Source organism: Amblyomma mixtum, chromosome 8 (assembly GCF_055824585.1).
Source record: "Amblyomma mixtum isolate Tamu chromosome 8, ASM5582458v1, whole genome shotgun sequence".
Classification (NCBI taxonomy): Eukaryota; Metazoa; Arthropoda; class Arachnida; order Ixodida; family Ixodidae; genus Amblyomma; species Amblyomma mixtum.
The window spans coordinates 32099529-32121829 of NC_143019.1; the positions used below are offsets into that span (position 1 = coordinate 32099529).

The 22301-nt window shown below is 44.6% G+C and overlaps 2 protein-coding genes across 3 annotated transcripts; one reads left to right on the forward strand and one right to left on the reverse strand.

Annotated features, from left to right (window-relative positions):
- Positions 1 to 2351: 2351 nt before the first annotated feature.
- On the reverse strand, positions 2352 to 20125 carry LOC149331918 (cytoplasmic dynein 2 light intermediate chain 1). 2 transcript variants are annotated; one of them, XM_089556926.1, is made up of 13 exons: positions 19376 to 20124; positions 19011 to 19063; positions 18772 to 18824; positions 17447 to 17551; positions 16598 to 16686; positions 15514 to 15700; positions 12385 to 12453; positions 10872 to 11035; positions 9536 to 9606; positions 9066 to 9102; positions 7137 to 7185; positions 6414 to 6503; positions 2352 to 4589 (listed from the first exon to the last, which is right to left on the reverse strand). In XM_089556926.1, exons 1-13 carry the CDS (start codon positions 19381 to 19383, stop codon positions 4521 to 4523), a joined length of 1044 nt encoding a protein of 347 aa, XP_089413052.1. In that variant the 5' UTR covers positions 19384 to 20124; the 3' UTR covers positions 2352 to 4520. The 2 variants fall into 2 exon arrangements, with proteins under 2 accessions (XP_089413052.1, XP_089413053.1); XM_089556927.1 differs by lacking the exon at positions 19011 to 19063 and having other exon boundaries at positions 19376 to 20125.
- LOC149331919 (KIF-binding protein) lies at positions 19514 to 21786 on the forward strand. The gene has a single exon (XM_089556925.1). It carries the CDS (start codon positions 19620 to 19622, stop codon positions 21384 to 21386), a length of 1767 nt encoding a protein of 588 aa, XP_089413051.1. The 5' UTR covers positions 19514 to 19619; the 3' UTR covers positions 21387 to 21786.
- Positions 21787 to 22301: the final 515 nt, after the last annotated feature.

Here is a 22301-nt window from a genome sequence, read left to right on the forward strand (position 1 = left end):
TCCACCAATATCTGTATGGCAGACACTTCAAGGTCTACACTGACCACAAGCCGTTGCTGGGCCTGCTGCATCACAGTCGTCCAATACCTAGCGTACTTTCACCGAGGATGCTTCGATGGAATTTACTCTTCGCACAGTACGACTATGAGCTGATCTACCGACCGGGACGTCAAATGGGCAATGCTGATTCACTCAGCCGCCTGCCGCTGCCCTCCACAAATGCCGAAAGTCCCATCATGACAGATGTCCTGCTGCTCGAAAACCCCCCAGAAGCCTTTGCAGATGCATACAAGATTTCTCAACTGACAAGGAAGGACCGTGTGTTGTCGCGAGTACTCAAGTGGATTCGTACCGGATGGCCAGCAAAGGTAGAGGACCAGTTCCAACCTTACTTCGTGCGCCGCGACGAACTCTCCGCTTATCGTGATTGCATTCTGTGGGGCTCCCGAGTCGTGATTCCACCGCAACTCCGCATGGAAGTGCTTGAGCTACTTCACTCATCACACCCAGGAATCGTTCGCATGAAGGGACTCGCGCGAGGTTACGTCTGGTGGCCGAAACTCGACAGCGATGTGGAGAACACCGTCCGTGCGTGTGAGACCTGCCAAGAATCCAGGAATGCTCCACCCCGCGTTGCAGTCCATCCCTGGGAGCAGACTACGAGACCGTGGTCTAGGCTGCACGTGGACTTCGCTGGACCAGTCCAAGGCAAGATATTTCTTATCGTCGTGGACTCGTTCTCAAAATGGCTAGAGGTCGTTGTGGTGAGGACAACTTCAGCTGCAGTTGTTGTCCGAGAACTCAGACGGCTGTTCGCCACACACGGACTTCCCGACGTCGTCGTATCTGACAACGGTTCTGCATTCGCATCAGCTGAATTCCGGCAGTTCCTCGCCAGGAACAACATTCGTCAAGCTTTAGTCGCACCCTACCATCCGTCTTCTAACGGACAGGCCGAACGCTTTGTTCAGGAAACAAAGAAAGCTCTTAAACGACTGAAAGGGGGCGACATCGAACTTCAGCTCAGTCGTTTCCTGTTCCAGCAGCACTTGCTGCCCTGCACGACTACAGGAAGAAGCCCGGCGGAGCTACTGTTCTCACGTCAGCTAAAGTCCGCCCTAGACTACTTGCACCCTGATTCTCAGGAAGGCAACTTGCGACGCGACCAGTCGTCGCGGAGGCTCCGCGCTGCTCCAACCCGCAAGTTTGAGCCTGGTGACTCAGTCTTTGCTAGGAATTTTTCACCACATGGGTCTCGGTGGCTTCCCGCGATCATCCGCTCCTGCAAAGGACCTGTGTCCTATGAAGTCGAACTCCTGGACGGTACGTCCTGGCGTAGGCACGTCGACCACCTTAGAAAGAGGGACTATAACCTACCCGATCTTCCTCACCGTGCACCTGAACTCGAACTGCCTGAGCCGCATTCAGAGTCAGAAGACCAGGACGAACAACCCGCTAGCACTTCGACCGAGCCAGACGCCGACTCACCTGAACCCGGGCACAGCCGCTCCAACTCAGAGAACGCGGATACCTCCGACAGAATTCCTCCAGCGACCGGCACCGTTCCTCGACGCTCCGCCCGAGAGAGGAAGTTTCCTTCTCACCTCCGAGACTACTACGTCTAAGGGGGGAGGAGTGTTGTGTATCGTGGTGCTGCCGCTCCAATTGTGTATCGCACTACTGCCGCTCCAAGCGCCGCTTCCCGTATGGTACCTTCTGTCTGGCCTGAGCATCGTATTTCGCTCAACACCTCATCCCCGCGTCTCCGCGGCTCTTCGGTCCAGGCACGTACCATATGCATGTACGAAGCTACACGCGGACACTGAACTCTGCACTCTCTCTCTCTATCCCGACTGTCTGCCCCGCTTGTACGCTTTCTCTGAATTAACAGTTTTGCCTCAGACTCCGACTGGAGAACACATCAGAGAGAGAAAACTTTTATTGCTCTTTCAAGAGATTCGCGGAGATGAAGACTTCTGGGTCGTCCTGCTTGGGCGCTGGCGACTTGAGTCTTCGAGCAAGGGTGGGCCCTCAGTCCAGGGCTCCTGTGGAACTAAATTCCAGCTCTCTCAGAGTACCATGATCAGCCCTGATCATCATTTTGACAATCATGTCCCAGCTCAAAATGGTCATGGAGTAATTCAACCTCAGCTAGATCCTGCTGTAGATGCAAAGTCCCCTGTGTAGATTCCCTGCAGGCACCAACGTACAGGTCACTTGTTGGACATTGTCACAACTATCGCCCGTCAACCGGCTGCCTGGTGCAAGCCGTTGAGGCACAGGGGCCACTTTACGCTTCCCTGTGGCCTAAAAGCGAGCGTTGTACAACATTTATTTGTGGAGGTCGGTCAGCCCGTGCGTGGTGCACGTGTGTCGGTGCGTCAGTCCTCCAAAGGAACTCAAGGGGTTGATGGGTTAAAACAAATATTTACTCGCATGCAGGGAAACACAAAAACAGGTAAAAACGAACAGAGGAGTAGCAGAAATTATACATAACACGAAACGCGACAAGTAGGAGACAGACAATACAATATAAAAACACACAAATCCAACCACAGAGAACAAGAAGGCGTACAGTGCATGAAAGGAAGTAATATACAAAAACGTTAGAGCTAGGAAAAGAAGAAAGTTCGGCGGACAATTCAATTCCTCGCAATACGTACCCAAAGTTAATCATTAGCTTGGCCCCAAAAGGTAATCCTTTAGCTTGGTACCAATTTGCCTTCTTTGGGCTCTCCTCATTGAACCCTGGCCAATCCCCCGTCGTGGGTATGTGCCATGCCACCAAGGCAACAACAACAACAACAACATACGGGGGCCGAGGCGATGACTCCGGTTCGGGTGGTTGTGGATGCGACGATGGCTCGACGGCGGCGGGCCTTGCGAGATGGAACGCGTGCCTCGGCGCGGTAAATCGGCCCTCCACGCCCGCAGACACACCACCCAACCTCTTCAGCTGCCTATTTCCTCCCGACTGTGTTCCCTACAACCTGGACGGGCCGGCAGATAGCATACTTCTTCCCTTTCCCCCATCATCGGGGCGCTTTTGTCAACGCGGTGACGACGGGGCAGAGGGGACGCATTAACCCGCGAAGTTCCCTCGGAGCGCCGCGCGGGAGAGCAGGAGGGAGCGCAAAAGGTTAATGTCTTCCGTGACAGGCGTCGCCGAGTCGGCTATGCCTGCACTCTCCACTTTCAAAAAAACAGCGCACCCGTACCACCGCTCTAGAACTTTCCACTCCTCCTGGAATTCCAGCTGTCGGCTTCGTTCGCCGATGGCCGAGCCCCGAGAGAATTCCTGACGGACCCCCAGCAACAGCTGTGCTACGTGCCTGCTGCTATTCGAACGCCGCCTCTGCTCTCTCCTGACAAGACATGTTCCACTGGTCTGTGACAGACATGCGAGTGCTTTTGTGCAGAAACAGCCCGTCAGATCAAGAAATGTTGACTGCATGTGGTAACCCTTTATTCTGATGACCATGAAAATTTTGACGGCCACCATGATGTCAACATAATGTCACATTTTCTGCTGTATGTTCTGCATGATCGCCCTCTGGTGAACAAAAATGTCCTCTTGTGGGTCACTGCTTGCGGGTGACAAACCTATGGTCTCTGCCCACGCTGAACCATTTGATGAAGCCTAAAGCCCGCTCAATTGTGATGGGATTTTTTATCGCAGCATACCTATCACAGGAACACTCTTGAGATATGTCTGGTAGCATATGTAGGCATTCTGTGAGAAATGACAATGCAAGTGGCTCGGAACTTGACCTCAGGAGATCCAGGTATGCAACTATGGGTGAGTGGGCGATGAGTCTGCTCGAGACAACACACTGCCGCCTACACGATGCTCCGCAGTATCTTGCAGTTCCGTAGCCTTGCACATGAAATTGTGAAGAAGTGTTGCATCAGCCACCTGCACTTGCAAAATGACAGACTGAGTCAGGTCAAGAATGTCGTCGATGGTGTATGCTGCTTCAAAGCCGACAAGGGCCATCTGGTGCCAAGCTTCTGATGCTTCATCTTCTCCAAACATGCCATTTCAAGAAAACGGAAGGCCAGAAACGAGTCCTTTCAAACTTCCTTGCTTCTTACATTGCTCTTTCATTCTCAAGGCTGCACCACACCTATACATACGTCTATTTCCTTCGTATAATATCTCCCTTCCTGCTAGACACTCTGGACATCTCCAAAGCAAAATAAAAAATTAATCTATATCTATATAGTGGGAAGAATACCTTTCCATCACAACCTAGCACAGTTTGCTCAGAAAACACATGCCTACATCAATACAAACTTCATTCTATGAGCCTTCTAAAAGGTGAATGCAGCAGGAAATAGCAGAGCCGGATGGACAGATGAGATTAGGCAGTTTAGGGGGGCAAGGTGGTTGCAGCTGGCACAGAATAGGGTGAATTCGAGGTCAATGGGAGGCTTTGTTCTGCAGTGGACGCAAGTGGGCTCATGACGACGGTGATGAGCTTTGCTTTGCTTCAAATTCAGTCGCCTGTGCAATTTGCTCAATCAAAGTCCGGAAGCTCTCTCCCTATTTCTTCTTCTTGTCGCCTCTTTCGGAGTTCGGCGAGTTCCTGAAACAGAATAAAGAAACAGCAGAGGGTGAGGGTGTCACATCAATCAGAAGGTACCAAAAAGTGAATGCATCAGTGATATATGATGTAAGTGCAGTATCAACAATGACAGATTGCATCCCTCAATGTCAAACTGTATCTAGCATGTTCAAAAGATGGACAACTGGATAAATTGGTACGGATTCATGGCATGCTTGCAGTGCAAAGCAATCAAGGTTATAAAGAAGTAGACAACATAACCACAAACTGTCATTTAACTTATTATTTTTCTTTCTAGTAAGGAAATACATGTCAGTAGAGGAAATGCCCATGTGGAAATCACAGAATAGTTTTCTTCTGTATGTATTTGTACCGAGAAAATAAAAAAAAAAAGCTCGACTGATAGTCACTGTACTTGTGTTGTCTGCTTCTTTGTATCCTTGTTTATTTCACACAGTGAGTGCTACAATCGATATTGACCGCAAGAGCACATACATAAAACAACACAAAGAACAACTAGAAGCAAAGGAAAAGAGATACACACAGTATTACTACAAAGACATAGTATCCCATGTCAAGGCAGTTAGACAGCAAAACACTAATGTGAATTTGTTCCTGTTTAGGTCGTATTTACATCTCGTATTAATTTTGATAATAATCTACAGATATTCAGTGTCCCTCATCTTCTCTGCAATGGGAAAAAGCAGCAAAACATTTAAACAAGTGGTATAAATCTTTTCTTTTCTTTTTTTCCTTGTCTATGAATAAACCAGGGTCGCGGTGACGTCAGCCACATCAAAATTATAGTGCACAAAAGGAGCAGGCAGTTATTGCAATCAAAGAAAGCGTGAGGAAATTTTCGTCATTACTTTTCTTTCACAGCTGGGAAGAACTGAGGAATCCTTAGATACTAGTATAAATAACCTGAGAGAAAGTAGAAGAAAACACAACATCCATCACCAGTGGGAATTGAGCCCATGATCTTGGCATCCTGCGTGTTGTGCTCTACTATTTTTATTTCTGATAATTCTAAAGTACATTGCACAGCTAGCCTAGTAATCTGTTTCTGCTGACGGAAAACAGCTGGAGTCACACTTGATGCAGTTGGGGTCTGAAATGCAGAAACTTTGGGCCTGACGTGTGAGAACTTTTACCACATTAAACAACCAATGCATGGCTGTGACTTTACATTGTTCCATCTTGTATTATTGCACCATATCTATGTAATTAAATGTGTGTTAAAATGACCCACAAAGCGCAGGTGAAATAATATGGCCTAGCAGTTTCTTCTATCCATCACTGTATCAGCATTTAAAACATAACCACCCACTTTGAAAGCATTACAAGTGCTAGAACACATCTGATCTCTTACTTGAGGATTGGGCTTTGCCAGCATTATGCAATAGGTAGCATTTCGATCCCGGCTGTGGTGGTCGAATTTCAATGGAGGCGAAACGCAAGAGGCGCCTGTGTACTGTGCGATGTCAGTGCACATTAAACAACCCCAGGTGGTCGAAATTTCCGGAGCCCTTCACTACGGCGTCCCTCATAGCCTGAGTCGCTTTGGGACGTTACACCCCATTAACCAATAAACCAAACCATTTCTACGAATGCATTCTCCACAACTTTTGGTAAATTTTCGACAAATGCACCACTCTTCTGCACCATGTGTATATTTTTTCTCTTTTTCAGAATTCAGAATTTTATCAGTGATTTCAGCATAATGCATTAATGGACAGAATGAGACGTTTTTATAGAACACCCAAACTCACTAGGCATACAGTAGGCTTTTTTATTTCATTGTTTACCTACGGGTACTCCAAAAAGAGTGCCTTGCAAACTTACAGCTTCCTTCTGGGCCTTCATGAGATCAATGTCCTTTTCCTTGAACTTTGGGTCACGGCCAGGGTCTTCTGGAATGGTCATTTTCTGCTCCTGAGGAGACCAGAAGTACAAGAGACGGATACCTCAATTAGTGCAAATTTTCTTTGCCTCATCACCATCATATTACAAGACACGGCAGTTGAACCTCAATCTAAAAATCCCCAGGAAAGCTCAAAGCAACTGCAATAAATCAGGAGTACCTGAAAATACCCACTAATACCAGGCAATCTTATTTTTTTTATTAAAAAAAGAAGTTTGTGAAACAAGGTTTTGTTTATTCAACGCCTGGATTCTTTAAGTACTCAGTTAATAAATTGCTTTAGATGCAGCACACCTCTGAAGCAGTGCGGAGTGCTATGGAGTGGCCTGCAATGACATCAATACCTTCTTCTAGTGAGGTATTTATGAATACACTGACCTTATGCAATTGTCATATGAGATGCAATCCAATTACACCAAATGGCATGGCTGTAGATACTGCTGATGTCACAACTTGCAGATAAGTGCTTGAAAGTTCATACAAGCAAGCTAGGACATGCAAAGATGTGCAAGTAGCTACTCTAAATTAACCACAAATTAAACACACAGCATTAGCTAAACAAACAACAGCAATAATGATCAACAGAAAAGCTGTAATCCTGACTAACATTTACACAATTATGGTGACAGAGCATTTATCCTTACCACTTGCGGGAAAATCTCTGTAAATGCTTTCTTCACCACAGCATAGGCACTGAAATGATGCAACAAAAAGCCCATAAAGTGATGCAAGTTCCTACGCAAGCAAACAAAAATATATGGTAAGAGATGCACATCATATTTACTGGCCCCGTGCAATAAATGGACCCCCCCCCCCCCCTTAATTTTTTTTAACGTTTGTGGCTAAAAAAAATTCCTTGTATAATGCAATTAAGTACAGAATATACTTCTCAATACATTTCTTAGTTAAACTAAAGGCAAAATGCGAATCGCTTTCTGTAGTGACCACACCTCCCCTTCTATGGTTTTCAACAAAAATACAAGATAACAGCACTATTCCCGTCTACATACAGAGAGAGGAGATGTATTTGCAAGAGTGCTAGATAGAAATTAGACCAAATACAGACTAGCTTTATGCATTTTTACCCAAAATCAAGATGAAAACGGACTTTAGACACGTCTAAAAATGCTAACTAGACCAGCTGGAACAGTGTGCAAACACTGTCAGCTTCAACATGGTTCCCAGTCGTGTGTTTGAACATTCCAACAGTACACTTTTCAGCCAGAACAGCATAGTGGCCAGTCATTTCCATGAGAGAACTGAACGCAACAACAGCTCCTATGGGGAGCTCTCGTTAATTTGGCCTTCCAGTTTATTCAAATCAACACTTTCTTCACTTCAGTGCCATCCAGATCAGCTGTTTTTGGCACATCAAGTCATCTGCCTCTATCATGACCCTTTCTTCAATTCTTGCAACCACTAGCCTCAGTGCCTGTTCCGCATGTCCAGTGATAGGGAGAGACATATACCGTGAGAAATGGTTCAATAATTTTTTCTCTTTTCTTCGCAAGGCAGCGCTTTATATAGTGCCACGTGGCAGTCACAACAGGAGATTGCACTCTGGCCTAAGCCACTACTCGTTTGAAGTGGAACCCCATTATGGCAAACAAATAAAAAAATGAACCAAGACGGTCAAAGTGGTCACACTGGGAAGCAAATGATATGAGGGTCATTGAAACAAAAGATGCATTATTCAAACTGATGCTTCAGTGCTATCAGCATCAAGCATTATGCTAAAAAGGCTTTCTTTACCTCAGACTTTGCGAAATTCAAACAAATTGCCAGCCACGGCCCCGTCCAAGTTATTAAGAGTTGGCTGTATGCACCAAGAATATAAACCAATCTTCTCCAAAGTGTGGTTGTTCTCTTGTTGTTCATTCAGTACAGCTATCTTCTTGACCACAAGAAATATGCTGAGAAATTTGTGAAGGCCGTCAAGATAGTTGCAAGAAACATGGTGGACCAGCAACAGCTCGCGTAAAACATTAGGACAAGCACAGCATATGAGAATGTGGGCCATTCTAATGCCAATGAAATTTTTCATCTTTATTTCTAACACAATCTTAGCAGAAAAAGACATGCCCCATTTCACTGCTAGTGAGGACGGAACACAACTAGTGAAAGCATTACTCTATTCATGGCACAACACAAAACTACTTGGCTCAACAGAAGTGACAGTGAGCTCAAGAAATTTTGTGCAAGAGAGCTCAACATGGACTTAGGCCACTCACACAATTTACAATTAAGACTGAAGTTGGAAAGCACCTGCGAAGCAAGTTTCACTACTTGGTGGTCGGTCACAACCAAACAGGATGCAGGCATCAAAATTTTCAAACGAAGAAGAAAAGGGCACACATTCAATAGTAAGCACTCAGTCTCAGCTTCTGTATTATGTCCTCTTTCTGTCTGTTTGAACATTTCTAGTATGGCAAAAAAACTTTTTTCTGGCGCTCTGGAGGTCGTGCATGTAAGCAGTCTAGACTCTCTGTTCAGACTTCCTCTACCATGATGAGCTCACATCAAGATATTGCAAGTGAGAACTAGAATAAAAGTCCCAACTACAGGCCACTCACTTTGAGACTTGTGTCACACTGGCTGGAGTAGACCCATCTACAGGCAAGAAGACAGAAGCAACAAAAATGAGGATTAAAAAAGAATGGTAAACAAAGACGTGCATGGGATAATCAAGCTCCTGTGCCCCAAAGCGCGACAAAGTACTCAGATGCAGAACACTGCCCGACAAAAACAAAGAATCTCTGAATTTTATAGTAAGCTTCAAGGTGAGTAAGCTTCTGCTGAGCAAAACACTGTAATTACAAGTAAAGCCCATGTCAAGTGACGTCAAGTGTTGAGTCCTGTCGCTTGTGCAATGCTGTTCCTCTTTTTGTGCTTCTGTTAGTTATGAGAACTCTCAGATTAAAAGTGAAAAAAGTTACGAATTTTTTTTGTTCCTTTTTTACAACGAAATAACTGGCTGCAGTGACAGTACCATTTTTCCACCAGTGAAATGCTCTGGGTGCAGCCCCAAGTGATCAGGACTCACCGATTTTCTCAAAGGAGTCCTCTCCGAATGTAACATGCAGAGGCTTGTTGTAATCCGTGTGTGATGCCCTACTGGAAGAAAAAAAAATAACAGCTTAAAGGAACACGCCAACTCTCCGAGTTCACACTACGCTAAGAAGAAAGCGTCTGCTTCAATGCACTTTCTTCTGTCTTACAGCTTTATCTTGCATATGTTGTCATAGTGGGTGTCATTCAGTCACAGCCATATAATGTAATGAATGTCTGTGAAAAACTGGCTACTGCTTTAGCACTCGTATAAACCTTTGCTGTCACAGCTGTTCAGCCCTTTTTAGCTCAGCTAAAAAACAACTTAAAACAGTTCCTCCAAGACGAAAACACAGCTGTACGAAGAAAGATGAGGTACACTACACTTGCAAAGTTTGCTTTTTCATAAGAAACCAACCTAAGAATAGTGTACACTTATAGTTTAAATACTGCCTGATGTATTTTTTTTTATTGAGTGAGTTAGTGTGGATTGACTACCTAGCAGGCACCAATCTTTGGGTTGTGGTATTCAGCATGACTCCAACTAGTTCTGAACATGTTTATCTCATATCAGGCCAGAAATAAAATCAGATCCCTTCCCTTAGATGCAGACTTTTGGATGACCTGAAAAACACACCAGGATATGTATGCACTAGCATAAAATTTTAAATCCACCACCTCTTTCAGCTTGTGTCAGTAACCTTTTATTCAATGTTTTTCCACCTTCCACGCTGTTCTATTATCTTAATGAGAATATAATACCATTGATACAATAAAAAAGTACAATAATGGTTTACGATTTTGGTTTCTTGGGGTTTCACGTCCCAAAGCGACTCAGGCTATGAGGGACGCCATAGTGACACTACGGGCTCCGGAAATTTCGACCACATGGGGTTCTTTGACATGCACTGACATTGCACAGCACATGGGCCTCTAGAATTTATTACCATAAAGCATCCAGATATAATGAAACAAGTTATGTTAAATAGGAGCAGTGTTTAAATTCGTTTTCTATTACATAAGCTTTGCAGCTAGCTATGGTACATTCTACACAGCCACTTAGCAGAGCATGCCATAATCCCTGCTTCCTGGTGCACGGATATGCACTGCATGGAGAGGAGGCAGAGATTATGTTTGATTTTGTTCTGTATTTTGTATCCCTATCAGCTATGGCATATTCTGCATAGCCACAAGAACAGTATGTCATAGTCGTCCCCTGTTCTTACAGACACACCGCACCAAAACCTTTCATCATTTGGTCAGACTTTCTTCACAACAATGCTCTTTCTTGCATGATACAAAAGCTATGAACTCCAGGAACACACACTTACACTGGGCCTGCCCCAGAGCCGAACGCCAAGTACGCCAGGCTCGTCTTCAACTTGGAGATGAGTGACTCACTCTTGGAGCTCACAAAAAGCAGGGACGCCCCATTGGTGTGGGCAACATGGCGGAGGTAGCGGCAGGTCACCTTCCGCTTCTCAGGCTCGTAGTTCTGCAACGATGGTCGTGAAGAGCACATGCATGCCACCGTCAAGACTCAACACGATGCGAAAGTAACAGGTACATTGACAGCTAATTAAGGCAACTAATTATGGTCTTAATAGCTGATAACTTAAAGGCTGGCCTGTTTGTTTTCACCCTTGCATTTGCCCCAGCCTAATATTCCAAACATGCACCAAATAGCCAACACATGAGTTATATCAGTAAGCACCGATTTTAACAGAAACCCAACTGACACAAATCTTCGTTAAATGGGAGTCACCCTGTCATCCTCTCCATTTTTTTTTTGGCATATTTTGCATATGAAATCAAGACTAAATGGCCTACTAAAAGATGCACCGGCATGTTGTGCCAAGAAAAAAAAAATAATTGCAGAAAACACTACTAGAAAATTAAAATGAAAATGTCACCCAACCCTGCACCCACAGTCATCCTGATTAGGTGATGTGTATGCATGAATATGAGTTCCCCTTTTCTCCATGATAAGTTTCTATCCGATGGGCTTAGCAGTATTTTCCTAAAAAGCAGCTCACACTGTGGACAAAGTTTTCACAATGTGGCTATCACAACAGAGTGGCTTATGCTATGCATAAGAATTCACTCTTTGGAGGATGTAATGCACCCGGAGTTTTTCACATGACAGCAGATGATGTCAGCATCAACCACATCAATTGCCACCAAGCCTTTCCCAGCACCAAAGCAGCCAGGAAATGCAACATGCATATATTAGGTTGCAGGTGAGCTCAAATTAGTGAAAATCGACTGTGCACTGATTAAAAAAAAAAAGAAAAATACTGCTCTAAACTTTACATGTACCTGCTTAAGAAATGTTAGCCACTGAAAATGTAGCATATATTGGATAAATAAAATGCTAGCGCTAGAACATACAGAAGTTAACCTGTTAATTTATTTCTGGTGATAAGACTGATCCTAATACTGCAACTGTACAAAAAACATGAATTACAGATACTACACACAGAAAGTGTCAGTGAGCTGCCCTGTTATTTACTTTCCCTCATCCAAAACTTTCCTGTTTCCCTGTTCACCTATTCACTGCCTCATCAAGATCTTCAACTGTCAGTGTTATTGCATGCTACCATGCAATCTCACAAATTAAAACTCACTTAACTGGAAACTCTGGTCTATTTAAAGTGATGCTTTGGTCTTATCAATGTCAATCATATTGCAAAGGCAGCCATTAATTCCAACTCCACATCATTCAAATATATGTTCAGTCCCCTTTGAGTTTGAACTGGTCAACGGTCAACTGTACCATGTTCCTTTACCTTGAAGTAAAGTACTAGGACATGTTCTGCACAAAAAGTGCACATGCACACACACCTGGAAAATGTCATATTTGGAGCCCACAATCAGCAATGGAACCGGAAATGGCGTCACCACTTTCTTATCCTGCAAGAACGAAAGTTGAGTCAGATGAGAAGGCCTGATTCAATTTTATCAACAGTGATTACTCTAGAACACCTGTCTATGTTGCAGCCAACTGACCAACTGTCAGATACCAGTCACCAGTACAGCATAGTGGTGCAGACTTTTGGTGCAGGATACCAGCGTAGGATACCGACTGCTGATTTATGTTAAGTTTGGCAGACAAAATCTTACCCCGCTAGCTGTATCAGCCTAGTTGTTGTCGTCGTCGTCCCATCCGCATGCCCCATTCCGCAGAAAAAATCAGACAACTGTACACACATGTATTAAGCTGCCGGCACGGTGGCAAGGCAACTCCACCACCAAACTCTACCCCTCAGTGAAGGCTGATCTGGGCAATTGAAATCGAACCAAAATCAAATTGGAGGCCCTAAAGCAGACTGTGATGCAGAGCACACTTCTCTGCCATGAACCTGCCCAATCATTCACAGGGTCCTGTGGCTATTTGTGTTTGATCAGTAGCAATCCAGTGGCAGCAGTACTCATGCGTGACATCATCATTGTACTAGGTACTCATTTCACAAAGGACCTATCACTGATCATTCATTTTGCCCACAGGGTAGGCAGCTGTTATATATGTGTGTATTTTGTTTTTGAGGTCATCAAAGATTTGGCAACAGGTGAGTATAGCCATGTCTGCTGCAATTGCAGTGTTTCTGGCTTCTTTACGTAGAAAATTTTTTGTACACAAAGGACTGATAAGTTAGGTCCTAAGTGCTATGTTGACATCGGATATTTTGTAAATAAACTGACATCAAAAAGGAAGTGTGAAAAGCAGCAACTACAAACACAAAGAAGAAACAGAAGAACTGAAATATGAATATCATGACTGCTGACAGTTCTCAGCAAGTAAAACCCGATGTGGAATAAGAAACTTGCATGCAGTCAGGATGCAAACGAGGTGTAAAGAAAATTCACGAGCTAACAAAGCTGCACTCTAAATTTCATCAAAAGTTTGGTGCAGTGATAAATTGAAAACCAATCTCAGATAACTGCAGAGATACCAGCCATGCACAGTAGTGAGATAATAATTTTATCATGAACTTTGTGCAGTGATAAAATGAAAATCAATCTCAGCAAATTGCAGAAACAACTCAGCCATGCAGAGGCATGAGATAATGACAAATGGATAAGTCAACAATGGCACCGACCAAAAATGACCATTTGAAAAGTGAGAGAATGAATGACGAAACAGTGCTATCAATGTGCCGCTATTACACTGCAATCACATCTTTCTCCTTCTTTTTGATTCTGGTTTTAGGTGAGTACTATTAAAGAAGAAAGATGGGCTATAGTTGACGCTTTTGATTTACTGGCTGAAACGTGGTAACTAGCACTAAAAACACAAGGAACAGCGAAAATATACCAACTTTTTTTTTTGTGTCCCTTGTGTTTTCAGCGCTATAGTCACCATGTTTCAGCCAGTAGGTGAGCACTATGCCGCAAACAGCAAACCAGAATTGAGTAAAGTGCATTGATTTGATCAGTGTAGGCCTTGCGCACCTATTAACCATAATCAGGAGTCTCCACACTAGGATCCAATAAATCTCTCAGTGGTGTGGATGCACAGCCAGTTTAAGGGTGACTAGAGTCGCACAGTGGCGCTTCTACGTACAAGTGTAGCTCATTCTGGATGTCCTAATAGTTATGTAAAAGCTACCGCCATCTACACAGCTTTTCTTGTCATTGAATAACGACCACTGTCAGCACAGAGGTGGCCAGAGCCTATTGAATCCACTCAACATAGCGTCCACCTGGTCTCTCTCTTATCGTGTTTCTAATCTGGTGTCATCCTGACATAATCGTAAGCACTGAGCTAATGTGGCTTGAAAAGAGAGCACACAGGGAGCCTTCTTCACTAAGCGCTCTTCGCTGTTTATTACAATGAAACTTGAATAACCATAAAGCCTGAGTAACCAAAAGAAAGAATGTCGAGAGCAGCAGCAGAGAGGCTCAGGTGAGTTTAGGTTAAAGATGTGTGGAAGGATACGATGGCTGTGGCCTGCGCATGGCAGGACAATCCGAGATCACTGGAAAAACTAATTTTTCTCTGAAATCAAATGAACCTGATTAGTGATACCTTTGGTTTATGGTTTATGCGTGTTTAAAGTCCCAAAGCAACTGAGGCTATGGGACGGCACAGTGGAAGGCTCCAGAAATTTCAACCACATGGGGTTCTTCTTTAATGTGCACTGACATCACACTGCTCATAGGCCTGCAGAATTTCGGCTCCATCGAAATTCGACCGCCGCGGCCGGGACCGAAACCACGTCTTTCAGGTCAACAGCCGAGCGCCATAACCACTGAGCCACCGCGGCGGCGGTTATGATACCTTTTGAGGTGTCATATGTGAGCACTATTTATTGCAGGAGTATTGCAATAGGAAGGGGGAAGCAAATAAGAAAATTTTTTTAGGCTAAGCCAGAAAGGTTACTCAAAAGTCTCGATATTTCGAACCACCTAACCAACAAGCCTTAAAAACTGAACTTCTCAGCTGTTCTTCTGTTAAGTCTATGTAGCTTCCTACACTAAAAGGAGACCAACTTGAACTTTTATAAAATAAACTATTGGGATCAAGGGAGAAAAATCTGATCCAACTATGTTCCAACTGGTTCCAAATATGTGTTCCGTAGTTCCAAATGATCTTTATACTGACTGGGTTTACCTCTGAATCCACTGTTCAGAAAGCCTCATAGAATTTATCATAAACTTCTCCAAAGCCAACCAGACAGGAAAATCTGTCAAAATGTTTAGTTTTCAGCCTCAGAGAAGCATGTGCACTTTGAATCTGGTAATGCATAGACTGAAATCACTCATGGAAGAGATTTACTTCTGGCAAACAAACAAAACTAGAATTTCAAGATTTGTCTTTTCCAAAACAAACTTTGAAAAGGAAATTCTTTTTAAACAGCTCCCTGACTTAGGTGTGGCTGACATAGAAGATGAATAGAGGGCTTTTGTGCACTAAAAGCTCGAAAACCACTATTTCAAGGCAAAGAAAATACCCAGAGCTAATGAACATACAGGGTGCTCCTCAGGCAGCCGAGTTGAGATGGCCTCGTGGATGGCTTCGTTTACGGCTGCGTCACTCTTCAGCGCTGCGTCGAGTACACGGTCGATGCGGGACTGCAAAGCTTTCAGCAGTGTTTCAAGCAGGATGCACAAGACCTCGGGTGCAGACAGGTCCAGCACAATCACGACCGACAGTGACCTGCGATTTCAGCATCAACTGTTGGAATGACGCCAAAAAGAATGAACAGGAGTACGGCTCTGACCAATTAGGTACAGTCACAGAGAAAAGTCTCATGACCGTGTGCTCTGTGAACAAAGCCGATAGTTCTATCATTAGCCACCAGTGTAGTGAAAGAACAGGATTAAGACTTTCACCTCCACAAGTATGGTCTCCAGCTCGTGGCTAATAATAGAGCTATTGGATTCGCTTACGGAACATGCGGTCCAGAAACTTTTCTCCCCGACTGTACATGGTTGCGTTCATTATGGCCCGCAACAGGTTTGCTGCATTGGACTTTTATGGTAGTATCCTTATGATGTGATGAAACAGCCTAGAAACTGGAAAAGCAAATTACAAGAGAGAAAAATCAGCAGCCTACCTCTTTTTTGACAACTTTCACAACAGATCAGTCTTTCGGGCACCGACACTGATAACAATCATATATTATTTGCAGGTACAACATCAGGCTGGCTGGCACAGAGAATTAGACAAAGGAGAGGGGGGGGAGTCAAATTTTGGGTATGCACGACGTCTTCATGGCACTCCTCTTTACAAATATAAGAAATCTAAAATGAACAAAATGCGGTGGAGAGAGAGATTTGCACGCTCAAGGAGGCCTAATACAGATTGCATTATCAGGAAATGTCCTCCTCACCAAGTCCCAAACAGTCTTCAGCACATTTTTGGCATTGCCCAGAAACATTTTTGGGTGGTGGCCACCACCCCTTGGCGATGTCACTGATTACTAGATGCCCATAAATTAACCACGTTGCAGAAACTGGCCTCCAAATCAGCTTTTTTTAACTCACAACTCACAGTCTCAGTCAGTCACAGGCAGTAGTGCAGCCAACCAGAGACTGTGTCAGTGACCCTCACCGAAGTGTTTCCACGGTGATGGGTATTTCGAGCAGGTCAGTGGTGAATGCCCCACCGGCCAGTTCCCATATGTGGCAGATGTCCTTGAGCTGCAATCAAAGAAGGCAGCAGAACAGCTACTGCAATGGTGTGTTTTTTGTCAACAAGTACACTTGCAACGCCTGTGTGGCAAGGCTAATGCTATTCTTGAATATGCACTGAAAATGGTTACACGAAACAAAGAAAGAAAAAGTAAAGAAGAAATTTTAGGTCACTTGCAAATGAATTTTATTTCCACGACCGACAGCTAACACTCAGAAACCTGTGAAAAAAGAAAGCCCCAGGAACATATTTTAGAAGACTGAAAAATTATTTCCGAACTGACACGGTGCAATGTTCACACCTGCAGCAACCATATTTGCCTCAGCAATCAAAACAAATCTTGCAATACTAAAAAAAAAAAAACGAGTGCAAAAACATATAAAACAATGAAACATTAAAATAATGCCTGAAATTATGCCTCATCTTCAATTCCAAGAAAACAAAGCTACCACAACACCTGCCATAGAAACAAGCAAGCAGATAGATAATCTGGAAGTTGTCGCGGTGGCTCAGTGGTTATGGTGCTTGGCTGCTGACCCAAAAGACACAGGTTCGATCCCGGCCACAGTGGTTGAATTTCGATGGAGGTGAAATTCTACAGGCCCATGTACTGTGTGATGTCAGTGCACGTTAAAGAACCCCAGGTGGTCAAAATTTCTGGAGCCCTTCACTACGGCGTCCCTCACAGCCTGAGTCACTTTGGGATGTTAAACTCCATAAACCAAACCAAACCATATAATCTGGGACTAGCATATGCAGGACACATACCACACCGGTTCCACGCGACTTTCGTCCAAACATGTACTCAAGGGCAAGCGAAGGCTTGGGTGCGTCTGTCTTGTCAAGAAAGCGGTGTAGTAGAGTTGTCTTCCCCTGGACAGACAGGAATACCAGAAAAGAGCAGATTGTGACATTCTGAACACATTGGCAAAAGCCGAAGCCACGCAAATAATTTAAATGTCACCGTTGAGCAATAAGTACACTTTCAAAATTGCATATAGGTGAAGTGTATACAGATATCTTTTCCCGGTTAATAGCGCACTTGTTAACAAAAGTCTATGGGCTACTTCTGCCATGTACACAAAGCAAACTTCTTCTATGTTTATACATGCGTTCTCGAATTTATAGGTGCCCTGTGTTTGTTGCACACATTTAAACAACTTGCGGATTGTATCTTTCGGTTCTGCGCTAAGGTGCAAAAAAATTGTTCGTTTGTGAGCAGGGTCCAGGTCTCATAAAACATTTGCAGGCAGCAGTAAAGCCGAGAAACAAACCGAACTTATACCTGAATTAAAAAACATAATTAGACTTTGGCTACATTACAATATTCAATGTTATTTAATAGGGACAGATATAGAGAGACAGTGAGGTCGAAGCAGTTGGCAGGGGTAGCACTAGACGCCCACAGCAGGTCTCTGCACAAAAGCACCTGGCCAATATGACCAGTCTTCAATGCAGAAATACTATGGCCTTCGGTGCCCCCTCTGAGTATCGTCGTTTGCAAAGACACTGACTATCTGAATCAGATGGTACGCGATTCTTGAACGATGGAAACTGAACACGGTGACAGGCTGCAGCTGCATATGCTACACATACAGCCCAGCTTAGTATTGGTGATTCCAACTGCTTTGTCATCCAAAAGCAAGCAACCAAACCATTTTAATTGGTCTTGAGTTCTGCATGGATTAATATTCTATACCAACACACTTTACATATCTCGTTTGCATCACGATCAGTCTTTTTGCCAGTACACTAAGATAATTGTGGACAAACTAGACAAAACAAGAGACAAACTAGTAGAGCATCTTGACCTCCTCTTACGTATGATTAAGCATAACTATCAGTAAAACAGTAATGGCTGGCAAGCTGTCATCTTCACATCATCAAGCAAGATTTTATGCCAGAGCATCTCAATCTCCAGTTAGTAACGATTAAGCATGACTGTCAGTAAAATAGTAATGGCTGGCAAGCTCTCATCTTCACGTCACCTAGCAAGATTTAATGTTCACTACCTTCCAAGAGAATATATTTGCCTATATGGGATAAGTGTGCCTCAGTTATGAGCAGCTGTAATAAATGTTCAAAATACTTACACTCTGTTTGTTGCCAACAAGAAGTAGTGTGGTCTCAACATTTTTTAAGACACCTGCAGCAGTTGAACAAGCATAAACATATGCTATTAACTTCAAAAAGCGATGTCAACTTTGCTCATAAGTTTGACAAAATGGAAAGTACAGTGCTTCTAGGCACATGCTTTTGTAATAGGCACTATGCAGCTAAATTAATCGCTGCACAGAGGGGCAGCCGCAGATTCCTTTTTAGAAATTGTTACCGTTCTTTTCAGCCTCTTTACTGAGTTTGACTGCAACGTCCCAGATCGTCTCTCTGAAATAATAAAAAGAAATACTATATATATCTGTATATATGTGATATATATGTAATATTAATGCATAGTAGAAGATATGTATGTGAAGTGGTATTTGACAGAATTCGCGCGAAGCACGACTCGAGTGCACATGCGACAAAAGCAATACAAGCTGGCGCAAACGCCGACTCTCGAGAAAAGTATATCGCCGCAGCGGAGTCAGGTGTACCGCGCGACTTATTATGGCAATGAAGCGCCCGGCTGCGCTAGCCCCTCCATTAGCTAAAAATAATCATCCGTTTACGCAAGGACGCCAAGGTGCACCGGCTTACATCGGCATGTCGAGCGGATTGGTCAGCGAACGTCGCGTTTCCGACACGCGCGGAGAGGGAGCTGAAATGTGTCAACAAGCACGTGAAACACAGGCATTCGAAACCATTAAACGATGTCACGCGTCGACGCCGCAACCATGCCGCAACTTTCGCGGTCGCCATGGAGACAAACAAAGAGCACGTGTGAGGCGAAGGCGTCGCCGCGGTTTTCGTAGCTGTCTGGCTGAAATCCAAAACCACCGTCATGGCGGTCTCCGATGCTGCGGCGTGGACTGCCAAGTTATCCGAGTATCGGGAGCAATACGAGCGCGTACGAAAGCTGATTGACGTTGAAAGCGCCTCTGACCCGCCGAAGGAACCGTACAAGTCCAAATATGAAGCGAGGCGCATCCTCAAGGAGCTCCTGGAAGACCTGGGCCGAGTGGAATACGACGCTCAACGCAAGGACCTGATCCGCGCCGTTGCGAAGTACGAGCTCGGTTTGATCGCCACGGACACGGAGGAAGTCTCGCTCGGTCAAGAGTACCTCGAGGAATGCCTCAGGATCATCGGCGAGGACAAGTACGAGGAGCCGGAATGTCGCTTGATCGTTGTGAACGCGCTAAATCAGCTGGGCATCGTGCATGTCAGGAGAGGAGACGCGACGAAGGCGCTGGAGTACTTGAAGAAAGCCGAGGCCATATACGTCAAGGTGAGCGCTTTGTCCGAGGAGGGTGCTCGGACTGCCAATCTGACGGATCACTTCTCACCTGACGATGCGGCGAAAGGAAGTAATGCGGAAAAATCTGGGAGTAACCCCAACTTCGAGTTGGCGCACGCCCACACGCTGTACTACCTGGCACAAGTCTACGAAAACCTGGGCGAAAATGCCAAAGCTGCAATGTACTGCCACAGCACACTGAAAAAGGAATTGACTCTAGAAGAGTTTGACAGCATCGACTGGTCTATAAATGCCGCCACGCTGTCCCAATTTTTCATCGCCAGGGGAGACTTCGGAGCTGGGAGACACCTCTTGGCGTGTTCGAGACACATTCTGAACGAGTACGAGAAAAAGTTGGACGCTGAAAAACTGACTCCTGAAGAAAAAGAAGACAAGGAGGAGAAACTGAGGCACAAATCAGCGGATGTGGCTCGTTGTTGGGCCAAATACGGTCTGTTCCTGTTGATAGCATCGAGGGAGCAGATGTCTGATTCCAAGACGCCGAATGGGGACCACAGTGGTTTGGGTACGAATAACAAGCCTCACATGTTGATCAAATCGCCAGAGGTTAGTGAGATTGAAGAGAGCATTACCGACAAGCTGGTCACAGATTTTGACAGTGCACGACCCGTGTTTCTCAAGTCTCAGAAGTTCCTGGAAGACGCTAAGCAGTACTACACCCTCAAAGACCACGCGACAGACTATATCGAGATCATCCAGGAAATGAGCAAGTTGTACAGGGAGCTCACTCACTTCGAACCTGCACCTGACAGGAAAAGTAAGATGCACAAGAGGCGCATCGACATGCTCGAAGAGGTTTTGAAAGAAGTCAACCCACGATACTACCTCGGTGTCTGCCGCCAAGTCATGTTCGAGCTCGGGGAGGTCTACAGCGAGTTGATGAGCTTGAAACTGGCTGCATTACCTCCGGCGATTAAGCCGCAGTCGCCAGCCGTGAAGAAGGTCAATTCAATCATCGACAAGGCTATCCGACATTTCATGTCCTTTGTCGATACAGTTAAGGACGCAGAGGGCAAGTATCCAGAGAGGCTGCCAGAAGACCTAGCACGTCCTGTCCTGGTAGCGCACTTCTACATTGGGCGGCTGTACTCAAGCATTGTGGCACAGGAGCCTCGGGAACAGTTTGAAAACTTTGAAAAGACGAAGGAGCATTACGAGTTCGTGCAGGACTACTGCCGAAAAGTTCCAGAACACGAACCTCTAATGAAGGATGAGCTTGAGATTATGGCGGAGCTCTTGAAGCTCATCCCGGAGAAGCTTCAACAGATGATGAGCACGACCTTATACTGACCCTATTTATTGTTTAGCAATGTAAAGTCCATTTGAGATATCATTAAAAGTTTGCTTACTCTTGTAGGCTTGCATGAAGGTAATGTTCATGCAAATTTTCCTGCTAGAGGTCTCTGTGACTCCCAGTGATATATATGCACTGTGCTAGGACCGTTCATTTTGGAAGCCATGAACTCCCATAGGAGTCTGTGTCCTCCACAGCAGCGATTTATTGTCTGGCAGCGTTGTCTGAACTGTGTGTATTCTTTTTGTGCATGTGTGTGAGATGATGCTCAGTGGTGTGAAACTTGTCAATTTTTCCACTCTTTTGCTCAGCACTGTAGTATCAATAGTTTGTCATTCTGGCCACTGTTTTGTTTTTCTTGGCAAATTAAATATTGTGCTATTTGATCTCATTGCACATATGTTGATTGAGTTTTATTTCACCTTGATCTCAGTACACTTTTATTTCACAGCTGTTGCTACTCAAACATTGTGCTAGGTGCATGAGGACCAATTATTTAATGAGTCTTCCATTTACGTAAAAAAACTTTTGTTCTAATAAGCCTTAGATTTTTCAATACAATATACTGCTGTTCAGAGTGAAATGCAGTAGCAACAGAAAGGTGAAAACATGGTTTGTAACACGAATGAACAGTAGTGTAAATCCAACAAATTATTCATAAGTGGTATTGTTTGCTTAGGTTTCATCGGGTTTAAGATCCCAAAGCGACACAGGCTACGAGGGACGTCGTAGTGAAGGGCTCCGGAAATTTCGACCACCCGGGGTTCTTTAACATGCACTGACATCGCACAGTACATGGGCCTCTAGAATTTCGTCTCCATTGAAATTTGACCACTACAGCCAGGATCGAACCTGCGTCTTTCGGGTCAGCAGCCGAGCGCCATAACCACTGAGCCATTGCGCATGTAAAT